The sequence below is a fragment of the Ostrinia furnacalis genome, unplaced genomic scaffold (assembly GCF_004193835.3).
Source record: "Ostrinia furnacalis isolate ACB-3 unplaced genomic scaffold, ASM419383v2 OfSCF1726, whole genome shotgun sequence".
Classification (NCBI taxonomy): Eukaryota; Metazoa; Arthropoda; class Insecta; order Lepidoptera; family Crambidae; genus Ostrinia; species Ostrinia furnacalis.
In genome coordinates this window covers 208,743-231,559 of record NW_021131965.1, presented here as the reverse complement: position 1 = coordinate 231,559, position 22,817 = coordinate 208,743, and the positions used below count along the sequence as shown (strand labels likewise).

Below are 22,817 nucleotides of genomic sequence, written 5' to 3'. Positions count from 1 at the left end.
TATATTATACGTTGTTGGGATGTCCCAAGTGCTTATTGAGGCAATTTATGAGAAATATTCACCTAATTAAAAATTAATTCAGCAATCGCACAATCGAGATTAAAAAGTTGAATGCATACTACTACTACTCAACAAAACTAGAGTTAATCTGATTATGATTAGCCAAAATTACGGTGCATCAGAGCAGACGATAACCCCTGTATATATAAACCACATCATTTCAATTCATTCCAATTTCCCACGTGCACCCGAGACGTAACGACTAGTTTTTATACTGAGTTTGTTGCGGCGCTTCTTCTCGGCACTTGCCAAATGTTGGTCTCGAAATGCTGGTAGGGTAAAAAGATTATGAGACATGTAGAGGCTCCTTAAGCGCAAAATATTTGACGACTTGTAAGTACTATTATTAGTCTATACAAATAAAGAAATTTGACTTTGAATTAGACTTTATAAAAGTTTGGGTGCCTCTGCTCTAGTCTACCCAGTTTGGGGCCGTCTCTTCCGCCATTTTCCTTTTCTAAAATTCCGCAATTCTCCTCGAGTCTGGCGGATTGTCCCCAGCGCTCGCGCCGGGGACGTTCCGTCGCGGGGCAGCTCTAAGTTATTTACTGCTGTTTAATCCCCAGCTCCTCTGCCGGGAAAATATTTGCCGAGAGCGTCTAAATTACTTATTTTTCCACCTTTTAAAATCTTTTTCTCGCCTGTTTTATTACATTGTAAGGGTTTTATTACGCGATAAACTCATTGAATCGCGCGGGACTTTCGTAAAGGGTTTCCAATGTTTCATGAAGAGACGCAAATAAAAATATTATTACACCAATGACTAGACTAGACATTACAATATTCTATTGAATGTAATGACATTCATTTATGAAGATTCAACATTTACTATTCTAGTAGATTTCTGTTTATTTGTTTATGGTATTGGCATTTTTGTTACCTGCTGTAATTAGATGTTTATTGAAAAGCCTTAGATAAAGATAACCATAAACAAATAGAAGTAACTACATTGAAAACCAGTTCGTGTTTAAATTAAATTTATTTACAACTACTCTAATGAATCCTTATATTTACATGTCATAAGCTTATTTATCACACCTACTTCTTCTTCTTCTTCCCTTTTCCCTTCTTCTTCTCAGGCTCCGGCGGTGGCGGCGGCGTCGGCGGCAACTGCTTCTCAGGCCACAGCCTTCGGACGAACTCTACCACCTCTGGAAAATATTGCAAGAATGATAATTAGTCCACATTCAACAAAGGTGTCAAAGCAATAGTAATCGTTGATCAGCTATTCTCTAAGGCTGAGTTGCACCACCTAACTTTAACTGTAGCTATAATTTATTCTGTGCTATAACGATAGCCGGCGTTTTTGTATGAAATTTGACAGATTTTTAAAGTAAGATGTACTATCGCCAACAGTGTTAACTGCCCATTGAAAGTCATGTCATCTCGTTCTATTGGAAAGAATCACCATTTGATTAGAGCGAGAGCAAAAACGGAAATGGATAGTTAACAAACAGTGTGGGCGTGTGTACAACCCAGCCTAAGAACCGATACGAGACTCCTTGGTCTATTACCATCGCTCCATCTTGCTATTGAACTTCTCACTATTTGTTTTATTTTAAGTAAAATAGTACGGGTCAAGTCAATTTTTTTTTTGTAAGATCTGTAATTCAAACAGTCTTTTGTTTATTTGAAAGAGTCAAATTGACATTTCCTTACTGCTTAGCGTGACAGTCTTCCCTCCCTTCTCAAGCTTGGGTCCCGGGAAGGCGTTCGAGAACTCCTCAATCAGTCCCTCGTCCAGCGGAGCCCCCGACACCTTCAGAGCCTTCATCAGCTCACGAGGCTGCAGTAGTTCCTTTTCTTTGTACATTTTCAGGAAATATAATCTGGTTAAAAGTTAAAATACCTAAAAGCTGTGCAAAATAACAAGCTATAGGAAAGGGGTAACATGCAAACAAATAATTTGAATTTGAATATTAATTGGTGCTTGGTACCTAATCCAATTAATATTTGAGAGATAAGTATGTCGTTCTGAAAGCCAAATAAACTGCGCTCAAAGTACCTATCTGAAAACCTGTGTCAAAATCCATCAAGCCAAAAGAAATTGTCAAATATTCTTTCATTAAATTTTTCAAGCTCCTTCTGGTCCAGTGTTTGCCCACTTTTTTAAACGATGATACATGCAATAAGCAAACCCTTTAATAAGCAATATACACTAACGCTATATCCAAGTCACACTTCTCGGTGGCGTCAGTCAAGTAGAACAGCCTCCTCATCACGATTTCCCTCATGTCCGGGATCATCAGCGCGTAGTCCCGGATCACCTTCCCGTGGGTGATCTTTGTCTTTGATCGGTATTTGAGGGATAGAACTTCTCTTAGCAGCTGAAAAGTTATCATGCTTTAGACTCTTTCAAACAGGAGTTATTTAGGATCACGTTTTATACGAAAATAGGGTAAAGGAAAACTAAAGTCCTATGATCACAGACAAAATAAATTAAAAGAACACTTATTCAAGTATGTGTATCTCTCAATTGTTTTTAAATTCAAGGCAATGACGTCACAGTGACAATCTAAAAATTTCTTCTTCTTCTTTTTTGATGATGTTGGCAATACACGTCGAGGTCGACTTGATTTGTGCCATTTTCATGTATACAGGGTGTCCCAAAAACAATGGATAACCCTGTAACCATCGATAGGCCTCGCCATGGTCTCTCTAACGTCCAATTTTGACCTCAGTAAAAATATCACCGTTTTCAAGATTTTTAAGTTTTTGTGCATTTTTAGAAAATTGCCACCTGCGATTACTTTTTCTCATGCCATTTCTACAAATGAGGATACTTTTCAATCTAGTTTTTTTCCTTATCACAAGGGATAGTTGGGCTATCAAAAGAAAATATTAAATTTCAACAAACTAGTTTAAAAGTATGAAAATTTTAAGAAATTGCAGAGAAGAAGGAAAAATTAATTCATTGTCTTGCACTTTTGATCAGCCATCGTGTAAAAAAAATGTAGGAAGACCATCGTGCCCATTACCTTAAAAACTTCCTTGGTTAATTAAGATTCTAAAAAGGTATCACAAGCCTATGTATTCTGTATTATTTTTATCTTATGGCTACTTGAATAGCAACTATTAACTGCAAAAATTAGTTTTTCTCGTAATAGTTAAACTAGGACTGCATAGTGGCATTAAATACAAATGGATAATTTTTAGCGTAGGAATTTTAATAAAGCAACATTTTTATCATCATCATCATCATCATTTCAGCCATAGGACGTCCACTGCTGAACATAGGCCTGAACCCCAATGATTTTCATGATGACCGCTTGGTAGCGGCCTGCATCCAGCACCTTCCTGCTTACCTTTATGAGGTCGTCGGTCCACTTTGTAGGTGGACGTCCTACGATGCGCTTTCCGCTACGTGGCCTCCACTTGAACCCTGTTGTCCCATTGACTGCCCGTTCTGCGTTTTTGTGGTTACTTAATTTTGTTTTAAACCTTATAAATGTGCCTATAGACAGATACCCGTGATAATACACGGCTCGGAAACGTGGGTTTTTTGGACAGCGTGCTATGGAAGGGGTTATGCTCGGGTTTCTTTACGAAACCGTATCAGAAATTAGGAGATCCGTAAACAAACTAAAGTCGCTGACATAGCTCGACGGATCAGCAAGCTGAAGTGGCAATGGGCAGGGCACAGTAGTTTGTAGAACTGAGGCAGCAGGGTTAAAGAGGAGACTACGTACCGGAAAGCGCATCGTAGGACGTCCACGTATAAAGTGGACCGACGACCTCATAAAGGTAAGCAGGAAGGTGCTGGATGCAGGCCGCTACCAAGCGGTCATTATGAAAATCATTGGGGTATAGGCCTATGTTCAGCAGTGGACGTCCTATGGCTGAAATGATGATGATGATGATGATAAAATGTTGCTTTATTAAAATTCCTACGCTAAAAATTATCCATTTGTATTTAATGCCACTATGCAGTCCTAGTTTAACTATTACGAGAAAAACTATTTTTTGCAGTTTTCATACTAGTTGCTATTCAAGTAGCCATAAGATAAAAATAATACAGAAAACATAGGCTTGTGATACCTTTTTAGAATCTCAATTAACCAAGGAAGTTTTTAAAGTAATGGGCACGATGGTCTTCCTACATTTTTTTTACACGATGGCTGATCAAAAGTGCAAGACAATGAATTAATTTTTCCTTCTTCTCTGTAATTTCTTAAAATTTTCATACTTTTAAACTAGTTTGTTGAACTTTAATGTTTTCTTTTGATAGCCCAACTATCCCTTGTGATAAGGAAAAAAACTAGATTGAAAAGTATCCTCATTTGTAGAAATGGCATGAGAAAAAGTAATCGCAGGTGGCAATTTTCTAAAAATGCACAAAAGCTTAAAAATCTTGAAAACGGTGATATTTTTACTGGGGTCAAAATTGGACGTTAGGGAGACCATGGCGAGGCCTATCGATGGTTACAGGGTTATCCATTGTTTTTGGGACACCCTGTATAAGTTATACGAGTTACAAAGATCAAGTAATGATACAATGAAGGATGATAGATGATACTCCTTCCCACCCTTTGAGTCTCAGTAAAGTTGTGGTGCTTTACTGAGACCTCCTATGGACAACTTGAGAGAACCAGAAGAATCACGATGCACTGTTTTGCTTCACTTGCCCACACTCATGCACATTCACGAACACTCAATGGTTACTCTCAATGGAACACTCAATCCACCATTATTACACATTAATAGTCACCCAAACACGAATTTGAGGAAATAAAACAAAACCGCTAACATGACGCTTCAGATTCCCGCCAAGAAGTCCATCTGAAAATTTATTACGTCACAAAAGAATGACAAGAAACTACATTCATTCTTACAGCTGCAAACTCCTTATTAACGACAATATCGTCCATGAGCAAGTTCTGCAATTTGACAGCTCTCTCTGTCATCTTCTGGAGGATGAGCAGCGCGTCCGCTGGGTTGATGGGGTTATGTGACAGGTCTAAGGTGTGCAGTTTCTCAGCCATGTGCAGTCTGGCACAGATGGCTTTCGCTGCTGCTGTTGATAACCTGCAATACAAACATGCATTAGATAAATCAATCCCATCAGATCCGCTGATAAGATTGGGTATTTAACTGACAGAGGTGTCAAGTTTTTTAGAATTTGCATTGATGTTCTTTGAGCTGGTGATTACCAGCCTGGAAGCCGAACAAGGTATACATCTACACGAAGTGTGAAAAAAACGTATTGCATTTGCCATGAGTTCATCTTCTTTCTAGTTGGTATATGTGTTAGGTAGGTACTTATACATTAATGAATGTATTTTACATATTTTGGTACAAAATTCCGTTCGGGTACTCGTACATACAAAACTTTATATCTTTGAACTGCTGTTACAAAGTTCCTCAAACTTATAAAATAGATGTTAAAAGAATAGAGCGCTTTCAATCACTTTCGTCTAAAACTCTTAAAATGATTGAAACCTAATAGCTAGGGGTTAACTAGGTTACGTTCGTGGTCTGAGTACATCAACTTTACTACCCAGCATTAAGTGAGCAAATGGAATTTGATCAAACTTATCAACGTATCAAAATTCAGAGCGCTACGTGAAGGATTTACTACCACATTGCTGAGTCGAGAAGCCATTTGCGTGTTTTAGTTGAGGGATGAGCAAATAAATATGCATCAGGCTACTCTCCAATTGATATATCTTTTATACATAAAAGGAATTCAACCTTTTGCTACAAGGTCGGATGTTTTTGTTAGCGCGTATCTACCCAAGACCCTCTTTTTTATTATTTCTTAAATGGACAGCCAATTTTATTTTTAGAGAATCAAAATTCAGATAACTTTGCCAATTTGATCTGTGATCGCTTGTCACGAAGATGGCTGTATGTATACTCGTACCTTGACAATACTGTTGTGCATCAATAAAGACAACAAGGGGCAATTTTAGTTACAATTGAATGACACATTGTAAACGAAGGAAGTCGGCGCCGGTGGAATCGTTATACTGGTTTCCGAAACTTAAACTAATTTCAGGCAATTTCAACTATGGAAGTAAGGGTAATTTGAAAATATCACATGACGTCGCCTACTGCGTGTATTAATGTATCAAGTTCCTGCATTAAATGAGGTGGAGGATGACTTCATTGGTGATTAAACTACTTTATAAACTCAAACAAAGAAGCTATTCTCGTAGAAAATGAAAAATGAAAATGAAAATGTTTTTATTTGATAAATAAAGTGGATTACAAGATATTTTGGTAACCATCCTTTTAAGTATAGGAATACCTGTAGTAGGAGGTAGAAGCACGATGTACAGTTGACAACACGTCACAGATCACATGGTTGAAAAATCGCACTTATTACAACAAAATTTGATGCATAGTTAGATGTCACCCCAACGCGTCTCCAGGGTGGAGAGTGTAGGCCAAATCCTCCATTTGCCTAAAGTAAATCAGAGAGGGTCATCTTCCTGAAGTCACACTGCAGTGGAGACTGTGGCCTGTTGATGATGAACAGGTCAAAGTAACCTGATATCTGTACAGTAAGGTTGAAGAGTGAGTATTAAAGCAGCAGCAATCACCATCCATGTTAGTTGCAAAGTCGCACATATTATTACAAAACTACATAAGTCACATTATACATATAACTAACTAGCTTTCCGCCCGCGGTTTCGCGCGCGTGGACTACATTAGTACACAACACACAACAACCCTATTTTTTTCCAAAATAAAATTTAGCCTATGTTACTCCTGAATAATATAGCTTTCGAATGGTGAAAGAATTTTTAAAAACGGTCCAGTAGTTTATGAGCCTATTCATTACAACCAAACAAACAAACAAAGTTTTCCTCTTTATAATATTAGTGTAGACTATACCTGTTATTGCTAAGGTCGAGGAGTCGTAGTGTGGGTATCATGAGCACCTTCCTCAAGGGCATGCCCACCGTGAGGCCGTTCCAGGACAAATACAGCTCCGTCAGGACCCTGCTGTCTCCCAGCTGCCGGAGAAGGTCACTGGCACCTGCGGGAATACTGATTTGTATTCTGGAACTGGATATACTCTGCTTATCTTAGCTTAAGTTCTAACATTACCCAAGCAGGTTTTAAAATATCGACAATACATCCTTCCGACGACCTGATAAAGGTAGCGGGAGCCGGGAAGGCGATGGATGCAGGCCGCTACCAACCGTGCGATATGGAAGTCATTGGGGGAGGCCTATGTTCAGCAGTGGACGTCCTGTGGCTGAAATGATGATGATGATGATGATCCTTCTAGAGGAAATCAAGAGAAGAAGAATCAAACGAAACAAGAATCAGGATAGCATCGATAGCTCCAAAGATTACAAACATTTTCAAAAACCTGTCCAAATAATCGTCACTTCATAGCAGACAGCTAACCTCAACGCTAAAATTTCTTTAGGCATAAATAAAACGACATAAAACTGGCTTTAGTCTTAAACTAACGTGCGAAGGTAATTCCAACCGGCATTCAAATGCGAAAGTTCGTCACACACGTCGCAAATAAAACGGGCCAAGTCGAACTCGTGTCCTGTTTAATATTTATGAGTTCAAATAGCCGCTGAAAAGTTTTCAGCTGCTAAACGGTCCACGGACAATTTTATTATTTCATTTCGCCATTCGAAACTGGATTCGGCCAGAGACGCGGAGTGCATCTAGAAATGTTATTACGTTTTTAAATGCACTCGGAAATTTGGCAGTGAAGAGAGCACGAAAGCAGCCAGTATCAGGTGAGTCGAGAATTTTCAACTTTACGATGTCTCATAAACAAGTCTTACATGAGTTTTGAATGTTGGAAATCGTTTGACCGGTTGTTTTATGTTTGCAATATTTTGTCCGGTGCTACAGCGGGGAAACCATCTGGTTTTGATATTGATAGAGCAACCAATGTTTTTGTAGTACAACTTTATGATTGAATCAAAATCATAAAAAGAAAAGCTTGGAAATAGCTAGATAGGCAAGAATAGGTGGAGCTAGCATGAGATTGATAATGTGAACCTATTTACTGCTGTTATAAGAAGAAGAAGATTTATGAAGAGCTAAGTATGTGATTCAGCAGCTATGGCATTCAGCTGCTGTCACTCTGTCACATACTTAGCTCTTCATAAAACTCATAACAACTCAAAGAAACCTAACCAATAAAGTTTTAAATGTAACCCTTTCACAGTTTCAATATTTCGTTTTCCCTAATCTGCCTGGGATTTATACGTGAAACGCCGCTCCTGCGCATAAAACATGCAGCGGCCATCGCGAAAACCTTTTGCCGTAGACCGGGGTACACACGGGTGGACTCATTAAAAATATGCAACAAAACTGCGAGTGAGCACTGTCTGGTGCTACAAATTTTGTACCTTGTGTGCACTGGGATTTATCTTGTTTGACTAAGAGAAGAGTTGGTTTTTGTGCGGCTTTCCTTTTTTTATTTGCGTATGTATAAAATAAATGAAGTTTCTCATTGTCTGATTTTAAAAATATGACTATAATTATGAGCTAAGTCAGTCATCTATCGGGCCAAATTGTACCTAACAAAAGCTGAGTGAGTTTTAAGGGTTTATAAAGTTAAACTGAAAGCGAAATTAGTCTGATGAAAAACGGGAAAAGTTCAAAAGATCGGCTTCCCTTCAGTGCAAATAAAGACTTAGGTATTAAAAAGAACCTTAAAAAATATGTAAGTAACTAGGATGTTTCTGTATAACACAGCTAGACAACGAAACCTTAATTTATTTTAATGAATAACCATATAAAATTACATCTTTCCTACTTAATAATAAATAACACAAATACTTTGCTTATTACCGCAAATTACTTTAAAGCTAGCATTTATCAAAATTAAGATAATTTCTTGTTACATTACGCCACTAATTAAAATCCATAATAGCCATGCGAAGCCGGGTCGAGTATATCTTACATTTTTCACATTAATTTCCCGGCAGGCATAAAACTTTATCTCTGTCGGCCGAACGTCCTGGCTATTCATAAAAAAGTGGTCAAGACCGAGACTGAGGTAGAAAAAAATACAGATTAATAAACCTAGTTTCTCTACAAGCAACAGATTTTACGAACAAAATCGAAACCGCGCGCGGTATCAAACAATGTCGCTTAAGTTGAAACACCACGTAAGTAAAAATTATCAATTTTACAGAAGAGCAAATATAAGTTTCATTTCAACGTCTCTGTTTCTTAATAGCAACCTTACATTTATAGCTAATACCGCATTTAATAAAGTACAAAAGCCTTGAAAAGAAAATAAACGGAAGAACAAAAAGCTAGATTAATGAAATATAGAGGCAAACTATAGAAAAAATACATTACATAAAAATACTGAAATTTACGCGATGAATATTAAAGGGATACAAAAGGTTCTTGCCAAACGCCTGTTGGACCCTAAAAACTACTAAGCTATGCTGCACTAATTAGCCTTCAGCTATTACAACTCTAAGCCGGTAATTATAACCGGGACCTGCGACATCAAACCAGGGCCGCCATTTAATTCTTTGTTTAATTTTCCCAACTTCCTCGTGGAGTTTGTTAGGGTTCCGTAGCCAAAATGGCAAAAACGGAACCCTTATAGTTTCGTCATGTCCGTCTGTCCGTCTGTCCGTCTGTCCGTCTGTCCGTCTGTCCGTCTGTCCGTCTGTCCGTCTGTCACAGCCGATTTACTCGGAAACTATAAGTACTACAGTGATGAAATTTGATGGGAATATGTGTTGTATGAACCGCTACAAAATTATGACACTAAATAGTAAAAAAAAGAATTGGGGGTGGGGCCCCCCATACATGTAACTGAGGGATGAAAATTTTTTTTCGATGTACATACCCGTGTGGGGTATCAATGGAAAGGTCTTTTAAAATGATATAAAGTTTTCTAAAAAACATTTTTCTTAAAGTGAACGGTTTTTGAGATATCAGCTCTCAAAGTCGTAAAAAGTATGTCCCCCCCCCTCTATTTTTATAACTACGGGGTATAAAATTCTAAAAAAAATAGAGGTGATGCATGCTAATTAACTCTTTCAACGATTTTTGGTTTGATCAAAGTATCTCTTATAGTTTTTGAGATAGGTTGATTAAATTGACATAATAAGTTTATTATATTTGCTGCTACGGAACCCTTTGTGCGCGAGCCCGACTCGCACTTGTTTTTATTTCAATTACGATGAAGCAGTTTCGACGTTTTTTGTTTAAGTCCACAGAGTATTGCCATGCGCTGGAAAACAACGAACGTGTTTTTTGCCGTTTAAGTTCCAACCACAAACGTAAAAAGAAAACTTTATGGTAAGGATCTCATGCTACGAATCCATTTTTTTACTCCTAAAACAGAAAAATTTGAAATGAACAGAACTAATGGATGGAAAAGTATATTACCTTTAACCGGGTAGAATTTATTCCAAGACAGGTCCAGGTGTGTGGTGCTCTTGTTCCCTTCGATGGCGGCTGCAAACGCCACAGCCGTATCCACCCCCAAGTGGTTGTAGCTTAGACTCAACCTTAAAATATCGTAAAAATTTTTAAAAGAGAACTTATTATATTACGATCTGTTGCAGATGTCTTACTACATTACTAGCTTAGAATACTTTCTGGCCATTTCGGAGGTTAACCAGTCCAACAGACTCAGAAACTTGACTTTAAAAAGAATAAAGTGAAATATGCGAACATAGGCCTCCGAACCCGACTGGTACAGTATAGGGAAAATGGTCAATCCTCCTTTTTGTCTCTCATTAATTCCTTCTCCTGCAGTTGATGGGGACTAAATTACCTAATGATGATGATGATGATGTGTCCTATTACAATACAAAATGTAATATTTTAAAAGTTACCTCTTGATGACGGCGCCTCTAATGATTTGTGCAGCAAGGTACTCAAAACCCTGATCTCCAAAATCATTCCTGGACAGATCCAGTAGATCCATACTGCGATAGGCAAGTCGTACCACTATTCTTCTTAGGCCTTCTGGTTTTAATCTATAAAATCATCATGAATTTTAGCCTATGGCAGTCCATGACGTAAACTAGCTAGACGTAAGCCTCCCCATAGAGCGCCACAAAAAGCACAATCTTCAGCTTTTTTCCTCCGCCCTAAGTATGGCTGGTTATTTTTCTTAAGGTGAGTCCACACCGGGCATGAGCAGGGTGAGCAGGATATCGGGCGTGCCTCGCGATCCCATGTGACGCACCTGTAGTCGTAGGTCATTTGACACCTGCCCTACTCTACATTTGTCAAGAATGGGAACAATTAATACGGCAGTACACTTTCGTCAGTCTCGTCCGAAAGCTCTCGCCTGAATGCCTCGCGAGATAGACCCATGTGCGAACACGGGAGCGAGAGCGAACGAACGATAGCGAGACACCCCGAGAGATAGCGAGAGCTACCTGTATACTCTCGTACTCGGTCTGACTCGTGGTGTCTCAGCGAGAGTGTACTGCTGGCATAAAAGTCACAAACAATAACTGATGAGAACGTGTTAATATCAATCAGCAACGTACTTGCAACCAGACAGTATCAGTTCCTGAAGCGTCGCGTTTTCTCCGAGCAGAACACCGAGGTGGTAACACGCGTCGTTGTCCAAGAAGTTGGAGGTGAGGTCCAGCCTCCTCACGTGGTTGTTGTAGGAGAGGGACAGGCACATCGCTCTGATCCCCACTGGATTCACGCCGTAGTACTGGGAGCATGCCAAATATTTTAACACTATAAGAGGTATAGCATGTTTCTTTTATGGTGGACCTTTTGACCTATTTACATATACTGTTAGGTCTGTGGGGCACGGCCCTACTGAAACCTATGGTGTTCCTCCTTCTACTTAGTGAGCTAGGTGCCTTGGTAGTGATGTCCAAGATGCTCGATGTTGGATCTTAAGATAAATGGAAGAAAACTACTTTTAATAATTTCGCAGTAGGTACCTGTTAAAAAGTAAATAGCTGGCACACTACACTATAACTATGCAATTTATGTATTTGTAAGCTGTTTGTTTTCTGAATAAAACAAAAATAAAATAAAATAAAACAATAAAGGAGGTAAGTTTCGGCTTTCTAGTGTTTTTTTAGTTATCTAAAAAGTCCAACAATACACCAATCTCTTTGTATAAGTTTAAACAGAGTTTTGAACAGCGTTAGTGACGAACTAGTCTATTTCGAGAGGCTTTCACTGGCGGTACAATACCTATCTTTTGTAACACAACTTGTACTGTGTAACTTTGTTCCTCATTATGCCCGTTCCTATTCACGGGCACATAATTAAGGTGCGGGGCAACAACAACAATACAGCGAATATTGGGAAATTCAAACATCACGCACGTAACAATGGTGCAGTTCTGATGCGGATCTAAAATACACGGACATGCGAAAACTATGTCCAGACATCATTAAATTGCAGAGTGATCTGCTAATAGTTATGCAGAGATGGAAAATCGTAACTGGAATGATTGATTTTGAATATTGATCAGCCTACTTTTTCTGAACCGCTGGATGCAAGGTGCGATTGCGATCAATCAAATCAAATACCTGCCTTGTCATGCATAAAACACTATTAGTTACAAAGAGAGCTAAAGATTCCGGAGAAAACTGATCAAGTACAAGTGAAATTTTTCTAGTAACTGAAAGGTCGAAGTGGTATGCAGCTTTACCACTAAGACCTGTCTTGTAAAACATTGAATTGGTTCCAATAAACTCCATTCCAAGTTAAACACGGATAGATGTTCCCTTAAAAACTGAAGACTTACCCTTAGATTTATAGCGTCTTCCAATAACCCTCGATGGAACCCTCTGATAGGAATAATGTGCATCTCCTCACATAAATCTAGGTATAACTCTTGCCCATTGGTGTTATACACTTTCTTTTTCTCTGAAATCAATTAGTCTTATTTAAACTTACCTACCTACCATCATAACTACTTTCGTCCACAAGCCAATTAGTTATGTAGGTGCTGGAAGAGAAGAGACTTAGTCTCGAACTTACATTCTTATTTCCATAAAATAAGACTAGGGTCCAGGACTCCAGAGTACCTACAGTTAGCCAGCGTCAAATAGTTCGTGACATCCAAAGTGACCATAAAGTTGATAACACAACCTTATTCCAATTTGTAACAAAGCCGTGTAGCGAACTCTTTGGCTACCTTACAAAAAAAAAACATTACATTCATCAATAATAAAACATGCAAACCTGGTCCAAATAGAGCCTCCTCAATCCCTGGGTCTTTAATACCCGGGTACGCATAGTACGGATGCCTCAGCACATCGCTGTCAGACAACGGTATATACTTCGCGCAGACCTCCCCACTGCCTGGGTCAAATAGGCCCTGCTTGAATAGCACCATCTTCGGGGAGTCTGGAGGTACGATGTCGAAGAGAGAAGACCACTCCTCCATTGGTGGGTCGGAAGATGATGAAGAGATCACTGCTTGGTAGATCCGCTCAACCATAACTGGACCTTGGGTTACTTCTGAATCGCTTGAAGACATTTTAGGAATCAGCAGGCAACACTTGAATAAATAAAATAGATTGTTATTTTCACTTAACAACAAAATAATATTGACCGAATCCGTCGATTTGACGAATGTCAATGAGAACTTTAAATAAAACGTCAATCATAGATTTTTTTAAACTTATGCCTGCAATAACAAATTTGAAAAGAGGGCAATAACCATAGAAGCACTACTTAAGACAAAATAAACTTTATCATTCCCTACCGTGTATGTTAAACAGAAGATCACAGGTTTATTACCCACTACAATTTTCGTAGTTGACTTCATCCTGTCTTATGAAATATCCCAAAGGTTTTCTACATTTGTGTTTCCTCAGCAGTCAGGCACATCGATTGAAAATGTTCTGTATTTAATGAGAGCCCAGGACCGCGGGCCAACACTCGCTAATGTAACCAATCTGCCACCCGGGAGTTATCTCTGAACACATACAGCGGCTGACCACACGATCGCAACTATCGGGATATTTTCCCAAAACATACGATCTTATCAACTTCAAAAGCTAAAGGTCGTCTACTGTCGGACAGAGGTGAAAGCGACCATAGCTGATCAGTGAAGGTATCGGACTGAAAGACTCATGATCCGAGTAACGCAGGTTCGAACCTTGCCACCGCTAGCCTATTGTGGTAAACCCACTCATAACACAAACATATTTATTTAGCCTAGAACTAAAATCTCAGAGTTATTCACCTTCATCACCAAGCCACTTGCAAAAGCAAGTAATTTTCCCAAACGCCGTAGGAAAACATTTAAACTGAAGATCAGCTACAATGACGTAATAATTATGTTGATCGAAGACTATGACCAGTAGTAGACTGGGGTACGCTGACGATATGATGAAACTAATTCCTGTTTTGTCCCACAAATTCACCAGCATGGTGTCCCCATCCGCACGGGACAAGCCCACAGCCGGCAGCGCAAAAAGCGTCATGTGGCGCGCAATATCGCGCCGCGCAAACATTTGCGGACGCCTGTACAAACGGCGCGCCTTTATAGCTATTGAAACTGACATAGCTGGGCACCGTTAATCAAATAGTTAACTTCGTTAATCGTTAAACCGTTAATAAAAAAATTAACTTCGTTAAACGTTAAAACGTTACATTTCGCAAGATTTAACGCAAGTTAACGTTAATCGTTAATCCGTTAACACATGATTATAAAAGGAAAAAAAATAATTGTATGCAAGGTTCAAATAATTTCGACAGCNGAACGCGTTTTTCTAGAGTTTTTCATCGTGCCTGCTGTATCTTTTTGGTAAATAGTAGTACTGGATTAACGATTAACGGACTTAGGATAATTTAACGGAAGTTAACGAGTCCGTTAACAATTTTTAAAGTTAACTTAAAAGTTAATCCGTTAATAGAAATGTTAACTTCGTTAATTAACGATTAACGGATTAACGAGTTAATGCCCAGCTATGGAAACTGACGGAGATGCCGTGTTCAATCAGCAACATTTGACAATTCAGATTTGTTGTGTATTTTTATGAGATGCCCTATTTATAAGGTCAAAGTGGCTAAAGTGTTCGGAAGACAGTTGCTGAAGATCGGCTTCACCAGCGCGTGCAGATCGCCATCGTCAGCGCGATCATAGGCCAACGACAGGTCGCGCGGACTGTCATGGGTCGCGCGACAGGGCCTAGCAGTGGACTGGGGCTGACGATGATTAGGTCGCAAAGTTCTCCTTATAGGTCCCTTGACCACTTTTGGTTTATAACGATCACCACGCAAATAAAAACCAGAGTACCAATCGTGAGTATAATTTCACTGTCTTGGTAGGAATTTCCTACAATCATATTTCATAGGCTCTCCCTTGTGTATCGGATATGTGGAAGCGTTTTTCCCGGTGAGACAATACTGGCTCTATGATACAATATTATGGGACAATATTCGCTCTATGATACAATATGGCGCAGCTTGAGAGCATTGCGACAATCACAAGATCGATTACTAGGCACTAATACAACAACTCTAATTACAGATAGTCAGATAAGCATCTCTATATGCTAAATCACTATATCTGCAGTCGATAATACTTCACAAAATACCTACTAACTTAAGAAATACGATCCTAGACTGCATCTCACATAACACCAGGTGCGATTGCGGTCAAATGCCTGCCTTGTCTTGCATTTAAAAAATAGTCAATTTAGATAATGTACAAAATGTTATTTATATTAGAATGATCTTAAATGTGGAAATGTGTGTGGAAATCCTTGGGGAAGGCCTTTGTCCAGCAGTGGACGTCTTTCGGCTGAAACGAACGAACGATCGATCTTAAATGTGCCATAGTTACGCCAGTACCTGTGGTATAGCTGTTCTATACAGGATCTTTTAATTGAGTGTCACGGTGCAATGACTGAACACGCGGGGACTCGCTAATTGACACAGGCTGAATAGTGGCTGTAATAGCGGCCGTAATAGCGAGCAATATCGCAGCTCGCAAACATTTGCCAGCTCGGCAGCGCGCGCCTTTTAAAATATTCCGCGAACATTCGCATTTCCACGGGAAACTAATGAAAAATCGGTGTTCAATCGATCCCTGAATGGAATAGGGGGAGGTGAGAGACGATGTTAGTTTTCATTCAACAAAACTGAGTCTATGAAATCAAAACCTTTATTAAATTGTGGTTACTAACTTGAACTTTGAACTGAAGAGGGTTTCAATCCAAGTGAATTAAACTTATTAGGTACTCTCGTACCTACTCGTAAGTAAAAGATAAGCTAGGCTTTTTACTTATAATGTTAAGTATAGGTAGTAGGTATCTATTAGGTCAGGGTTTCTCAAACTATGGGTCGCAACACTCGCAACCCAGTGGTGGGTCGCGAGCGACCATTGAGTGCTGGGCTCTGCCTGTAGAACAACACACCACCCTACAGATCCGAGTCCTTTATTTAGGCATATTGGTAACGGTTAATTCTAATTTCCTATAGGTGGGTCCCGAGTTTGGGAACTTGTATTACATGAGTCGTAGCCCAGACAACTTTGGGAACCACTGTATTAGGTAATAGGTGTGACCTGGAAAAATACTTACCTAAAACAGACGCAGGTAAGTAGATACTTAACAATACTTTTTACTTTCCCGTCGACCCTTCGTAGACTCGTCGCCCAACAAAAGAAATAAATAAATTGTATCGTAGTAATTTTGTTTAGTATTACGGAGATTTATAAACTTTTTATGTTCAGTGCCGTCTGTTTTTATGCCGTTTTATTAAGAGTTCCCGGGCATGCGAGTAATAAAGTTTTACAAGGACATCACGAGAGCTCCGATCGTATATCATTTGAGTATTGGCTACATGTTGCGTATAAAAAGTATAATCTAGGGAATACAACCACTTTGGTAGTGATAAGCTTACATATTTATTTGCTACAGTAGGGATATAACAGGTAATATTATTATTACCCACTTTTTGTGATCGTTCCCCTTCGCAAAAGTATATAAGAATAACTATTTTCAGGGAAATTAATCTTATCCACGTGGATTTTATTATTATTAGCCCGTATAAAGGTGCTTACTAAAAAGATGTTTATAAATATAGAGAGATTAAATGTACCTAAGTACTATCTAAATCAGAATTTTGTCCGTACCTATTCTCAAAATAATAACTATGCATCAATCACAGATACCTACTCGTATTTTGTCATACTTTTTTCGAGTTGGATTTAAAAATCTTTCCTCATCGCAAACTAGGTCATCACTAGGACATCTATCACAAAATTCACGAACAAACATTCGATTCCCCAACCCAAAACACGTTAACCACTAGCAAAGCTCGGAGAAAAGAAAAAACAAACCGTTTAACCCACATGCATCTTTATTACCACAACACACACGCCTCCAACCTCAAGAAAACCGTATTATTGCGCCATAAAAAGCGGGACCCTTCGGTAAACACCTGAAACTCGGCTCCTAAACACCTAATACATCTTCAGCGAGAGAATAAATCACTAGCGAGAAACAATAGGCAGCGTGCTGATGGCGAATCATAAAAACACCATTATGGAGCCGTTAACGCATTCAAAGGTTCTACTCGTGGGAGACGTTCCGATGACGGCTTACTAACGGGCACAGGTTAAAGGGAGCAGACAGGCCACTCTCCGCACTACAGGTTACTAACTCTATGTCCTTCCTATCTGTCTGATAATGTAGAGCCGCACTACAGATTACTTAACTCCATGTCATGGATATTACAGTCGCAACAAAGATTATTTAACTCTATGTAATTGTATGAAAGAACCGTCCATTTGCATCTGGTAAGTTAGAGGGATCATTCTCCCGCAGATACTTTATGGTTATGATGATGTCGTAGGTTTTCAATCCTTCTTAACGCGAAAATAATGTAAGCTTACCTATGCCTTGGATGAATGATGAACATTATGAAGATTGTTCAAGAAAGTATTTTTGTCGCCTCGCTCATCAACCTGAAAAAGTTACAGCTACTTGACAACCTACAGCTTAACATGGAAAATATGAAGTTTAAAACTATGTATTAACTACCTAGTAGGTAGTACCTACTTAAGTTTTAGTTAGGTAACTACAATGTAGGGGCTGTTCTCGTTTACCACGCTAACAGTAGACGGAATAACGCTCCTTTTTACGTATTTTAATATCGATACTGAGCCCGAGATTGCCTTATGAAGATATTAGACGGAGCCAGAAGGGAAATCTGGGCTTACTGACGTTTAGCAGCTCATTTTGAGCCGAGTTAGGAGATAATGCTTAGCATGTTTTCGCAGTAAATTCATTTTGTTGTTATCTTTATAGAGGTCTGACGGTTTTTTGTATTAATATTAAGGTGGAAAGTATCTTTAGTGAAACTGTAAGGGTAATTTCGTCAAGAATGAAAATTAAAATGTAGGTAGACAGTTGAAGCACTCCTTGATTTTTTTACTGTGCAATGAAATATATTTTCTTACAAAAAAGGACAATAGCTTTATTTTTCAGACACCGGGACGAATAAAAGTAAGTAGTGTTAATTATGAAAAATCTAAAACGTTAAAATAGCGGTATCGTTATAGCCAATGAGATGCTGTCATAGTGACATTGACAATACGTCAATGACACACGAGAATCAAACGTCAGAATAGAGGGACGCGCGGAGACGACTCCGCGCGCTTTTGTGCTAAGTGATGAATTGTATCTAAAATAAGGCAATATAATGTGAAAGATGAGTATCCAGTGTTTTATTTATGAGAATAGATCGACCGGCCTTTAATAGTTCAGAAGTGGCTTCGGGCAGCAGCGCGGTCAGCGCGCGCGCTTCGGGCAGCAGCGCGCACAGCGCGGGCGCTTCGGGCAGCAGCGCGGTCAGCGCGCGCGCTTCGGGCAGCAGCGCGCACAGCGCGGGCGCTTCGGGCAGCAGCGCGGTCAGCGCGCGCGCTTCGGGCAGCAGCGCGCACAGCGCGGGCGCTTCGGGCAGCAGCGCGCACAGCGCGGGCGCTTCGGGCAGCAGCGCGGGCGGAGCCGGTGCGCGCGTGGTGGAGCAGCAGGGCGCGCGTGTGGTGCGCGAATGGTGGTGGAGATGGCAGAGTGGACCTAGCAAGGTGCACAGCGGATCCCAATACGAGGCGTCAAGTGTGCCTTGGGTAGAGAAGACCTTCGAGGGCGAAGGAATTGCAGGAAGGCCGAACTGTTAATTATGAAAAATCTAAAACGTTAAAATAGCGGTATCGTTATAGCCAATGAGATGCTTTCATAGTGACATTGACAATACGTCAATGACACACGAGAATCAAACGTCAGAATAGAGGGACGCGCGGAGACGACTCCGCGCGCTTTTGTGCTAAGTGATGAATTGTATCTAAAATAAGGCAATATAATGTGAAAGATGAGTATCCAGTGTTTTATTTATGAGAATAGATCGACCGGCCTTTAATAGTAGTAACAAAAATGTCCAGTATGATGAAAAAATCAATATTAAACGTATAAAATCAATAAAACTAACTAACTAAGAACATAGCTGCTCGTAGGAGGTCCTATTCTGAACCACTAGAGTGTTAAGACACCCGACTCAACCACAAATCCTGTCTACGAAGCACCAAATTGAGCTGAATTACTCTATTAACCCTGCGATATCCTACATTATGCAAAAGAGGCCGTTAAGACATCGTAAAGCAGTTATCAGAATATTACCGCGGCCAGTAGTTTAAATCACTTAGGTACACTCGCCCGTAAGTGGTAGGTGCGCCATGAAAGTCAATGATAGGGCTCTACTATCGAACAAGACTTTTGCACTGCACGGATTTTTTTTTAAGTGAACTATTAGCATTTTGTATTCCACAAATTACTAATAGTCTCGTTAGCCCCTCGTGTTAAGCTAAATGAGCTTGTGTTATGAGTGGGCTCACCACAATAGTCGAGCGGCAGTGGGATTCGAACCCGCGTTCCTCGCATCTCGAGTCAATCAAGTCAAAAATTGTATCATAACTGCGTTGGAATAAAAGTTGCAAACCAATTTAGTGTTTTGGTTAGGTTAAAGTTTATGTAGTCAGTTTAGATATAGAAGTTTCTATGTATGTCAGATGCCTAATGGTTTATTAAATCTTTCAATATACCTACTCGTAGTTGCTTGATGGAGTGCGTACCCGTACGTCCCGCCAATACCTTTCTGAGGAAATATGCGGAGGTTTTTAGTGGGTAAGGAATTTTCTTCCGCGAAATACATGTCCGCGTTAGTCGGTAACAGGCGTGATACGTAACGACGCATAATTTTTGTCAAGTAAACGAACGTTTGTCACTCAATATGAGCTTTTATGCTATCTTCTTTCCGATGGAAATTGCCGCATCCTACAAACAACAGGTGCCAGATTACACCCAAATACGTCTTAATTTGCAAAGGTTGTCCACTTTAAACCTTACCGAATTTATTCGCGATTAAAATCCGTAACTTATTTATCCCTTTTGCGCAAATTCAATCGTCAATTTGTTGGATTGATGTAATTTATTTCTGTTCGCTCCGAACGTTTGTTTCCGTTTGCCCAATATTTATTTTTGAAATTTTCATTTACCGTAACGCTCGCTGAATTGGTAGAGTCAACGTGTAAATTATAAAATTATTCGCTTTTTTATTATCTTTGCGGTTTGTCGAACAAATTAACATATGAATGTTTGTGGCTGAAACAAACGTGTATTTATTACGGGACATTTTGAACGGCGGTTAACAATGTTTTAATAAATTCACAGAATAGATGCGGAAAAACACTACGCGAAATTTCATAGTTTTGAGTAGGTAGTAGAATAATATTTTTGTAACATTTAATACGTGCACGACTCCACGTGCATTAATATTAGCTAATTAACTACCTTTTGTTATACATGTCATAAATAATTTAGCAAACTCTATGGTGTAGCGATGATGTTATGACAAATGAACACCAGTGGGTCTAGACAAAGTGCCATTATAATCGCAAACCAGTCGAAAAGTGGTCGAAAAGCCCCTTTTTTGTATGGAATTTGACGGATTCGATTTTCGATTCGATCAAAAAGTGCGTTTTGTCTAGGGGGGCTGTGGGTCTAGTGCAAATTATAATCGCAAACCAGTCGCAAAGCCCCTTTTTTGTATGGAGTTTTGACGGATTCGATTTTCGATTCGATCAAAAAGTGCGTTTTGTCTAGGGGGGCTGGAAGAAAGTCAAGTTGAAACCAAATTGCGCCCATAGATCGACATGACGTAAGTCTAGTAAAATAGAAATTTTAAAGTAAATTAAAAAAGTTATTGCCTCTACTTTACGTGGGAACAAATGTCGATATAAACCCACGGTAGAGTGAATGTAAATCAAAGCTCGATCCCACATTCCGACATCCGAAGCGTCAATCTACATCGAATCGCTATTTCAGCAGCGCTGATAGCCCGATAGGTCCTTACCTCACTTGGCTACCGTCAGAGTAAATACAAATGAGTAGGTCATCTTCATAGAAACGCACCGAGCGCGGTTTGTATGTGCACCTCACCGCTAATCCACGCTAAATTTTGTCAGTGTGTGCGTGCGCGCCGCATACGTATTGGCGCGCTCACATACAAACCGCGCTCGGGCGTTTCTATGAAGATGACCTACTCATTTGTATTTACTCTGCTGCTGTGCCTGAATGACTATCTGAACACCACAAAATAAAAACAGACTGGGGATAGTATACGTACTGCAATAGTAGCTTACAGTAGTTTTTCGTAGCTCTCTTCTTGATTGATTTTTCTCGATTGTTCTCGATCGATTTACATAACGAAGTAATAATATTTGCAGTTCTCTGCAGTAATTAAGTGAAAAAAGGGTTTCCAAAGTTTTAGTAATTTGGCCATCCATGCAGTTAAGGGTTAAAACCAAGGTATGTTAACTATCAATTACCATTTTTTGGTTTCTTCTTACGACTTACAACTCTAAGTCCAAAAAGCTGTACTTTTGGCCAGGATCTGCAGTTGGAAAAATCGTGCAACTAAATATTTTTCTAAAGCATCCTTTTTTCCGTCGATGGGGACGGCCAGTGGATATTGTGGGACTCTCTCTAAAATCCGAAAGTGTCAGCCGCCGCAAGTTATTATCCTAACCTGGTCATTCGTCCGTGGCTCTTTTCAAAGTATCTCAGTGCAACTGGGCCTCACCAGGCCGCCGGCAAAGGCAATGCAAAACACTTAGCGGTCAGGCCATATTTGTCGCCGCTCAGCGGATATAGGCGTCATTTCCCTGAGCTGATGCCAGTTGCCTCTGTCACGTAACACACACGGTTTATTTGATGCTGTGTATCGACAGTTTTATTTTATTTAACAGTTTAAATACAGTACCTAGTACCTACCTTGTTAGTTCACACTCGTTTTATTGTTCTACTGTGTTTGCTAGCTTTTGGTAGCTAAGTTGTAGTAAGGTGTGATTTTCCAATAAAACGTAGAGCTTAAGCATCTCACGCATGTCCATAAACGCCTTTGTAAATAATTCCTAAAAACACTTTCATTTACCGCTAAATTTTTAAAAATCAGTATGCCTCTACCGTGCCACCTCACCTCTACCCACCTCAACCACAGCTTATCTCGTGGTATTAATTAAATAAAATAGTTTCGTTTACCTTCAGCCGTACGCCTTCCAACCTTTATTGTGCTATAAACCTCTGTACAAGTGCATAAAACTAAATTGAGTGAGCGCACCCCATCGCTTTTTAAACGGGTTGTATGGTTCCCAAGGCAGCCACAAGCCATCGGTGGGTTTCCGGAATATCTGCAAATGGCTGGTTTTATTTCCAGCCAGTATCGATAATGGGCGGTCGCTATTCGCTCCCAGAACACCGCTTCCGTAGCCCGTGAATACTGGAATTCCTGTT

General features: G+C 39.7%; 1 protein-coding gene across 1 annotated transcript; it reads right to left on the bottom strand.

The window, feature by feature from the left end:
• Positions 1-1,024: 1,024 nt before the first annotated feature.
• LOC114353518 (leucine-rich repeat-containing protein 74B) lies at positions 1,025-13,921 on the bottom strand. Its single transcript, XM_028305551.1, has 11 exons — positions 13,721-13,921; positions 13,195-13,513; positions 12,755-12,876; positions 11,523-11,698; positions 10,857-11,000; positions 10,405-10,526; positions 6,901-7,045; positions 4,893-5,085; positions 2,224-2,387; positions 1,720-1,889; positions 1,025-1,211 (listed from the first exon to the last, which is right to left on the bottom strand). The coding sequence occupies exons 1-11, from the start codon at positions 13,781-13,783 to the stop codon at positions 1,099-1,101; spliced, it is 1,731 nt and encodes a 576-aa protein (XP_028161352.1). The 5' UTR covers positions 13,784-13,921; the 3' UTR covers positions 1,025-1,098.
• Positions 13,922-22,817: the final 8,896 nt, after the last annotated feature.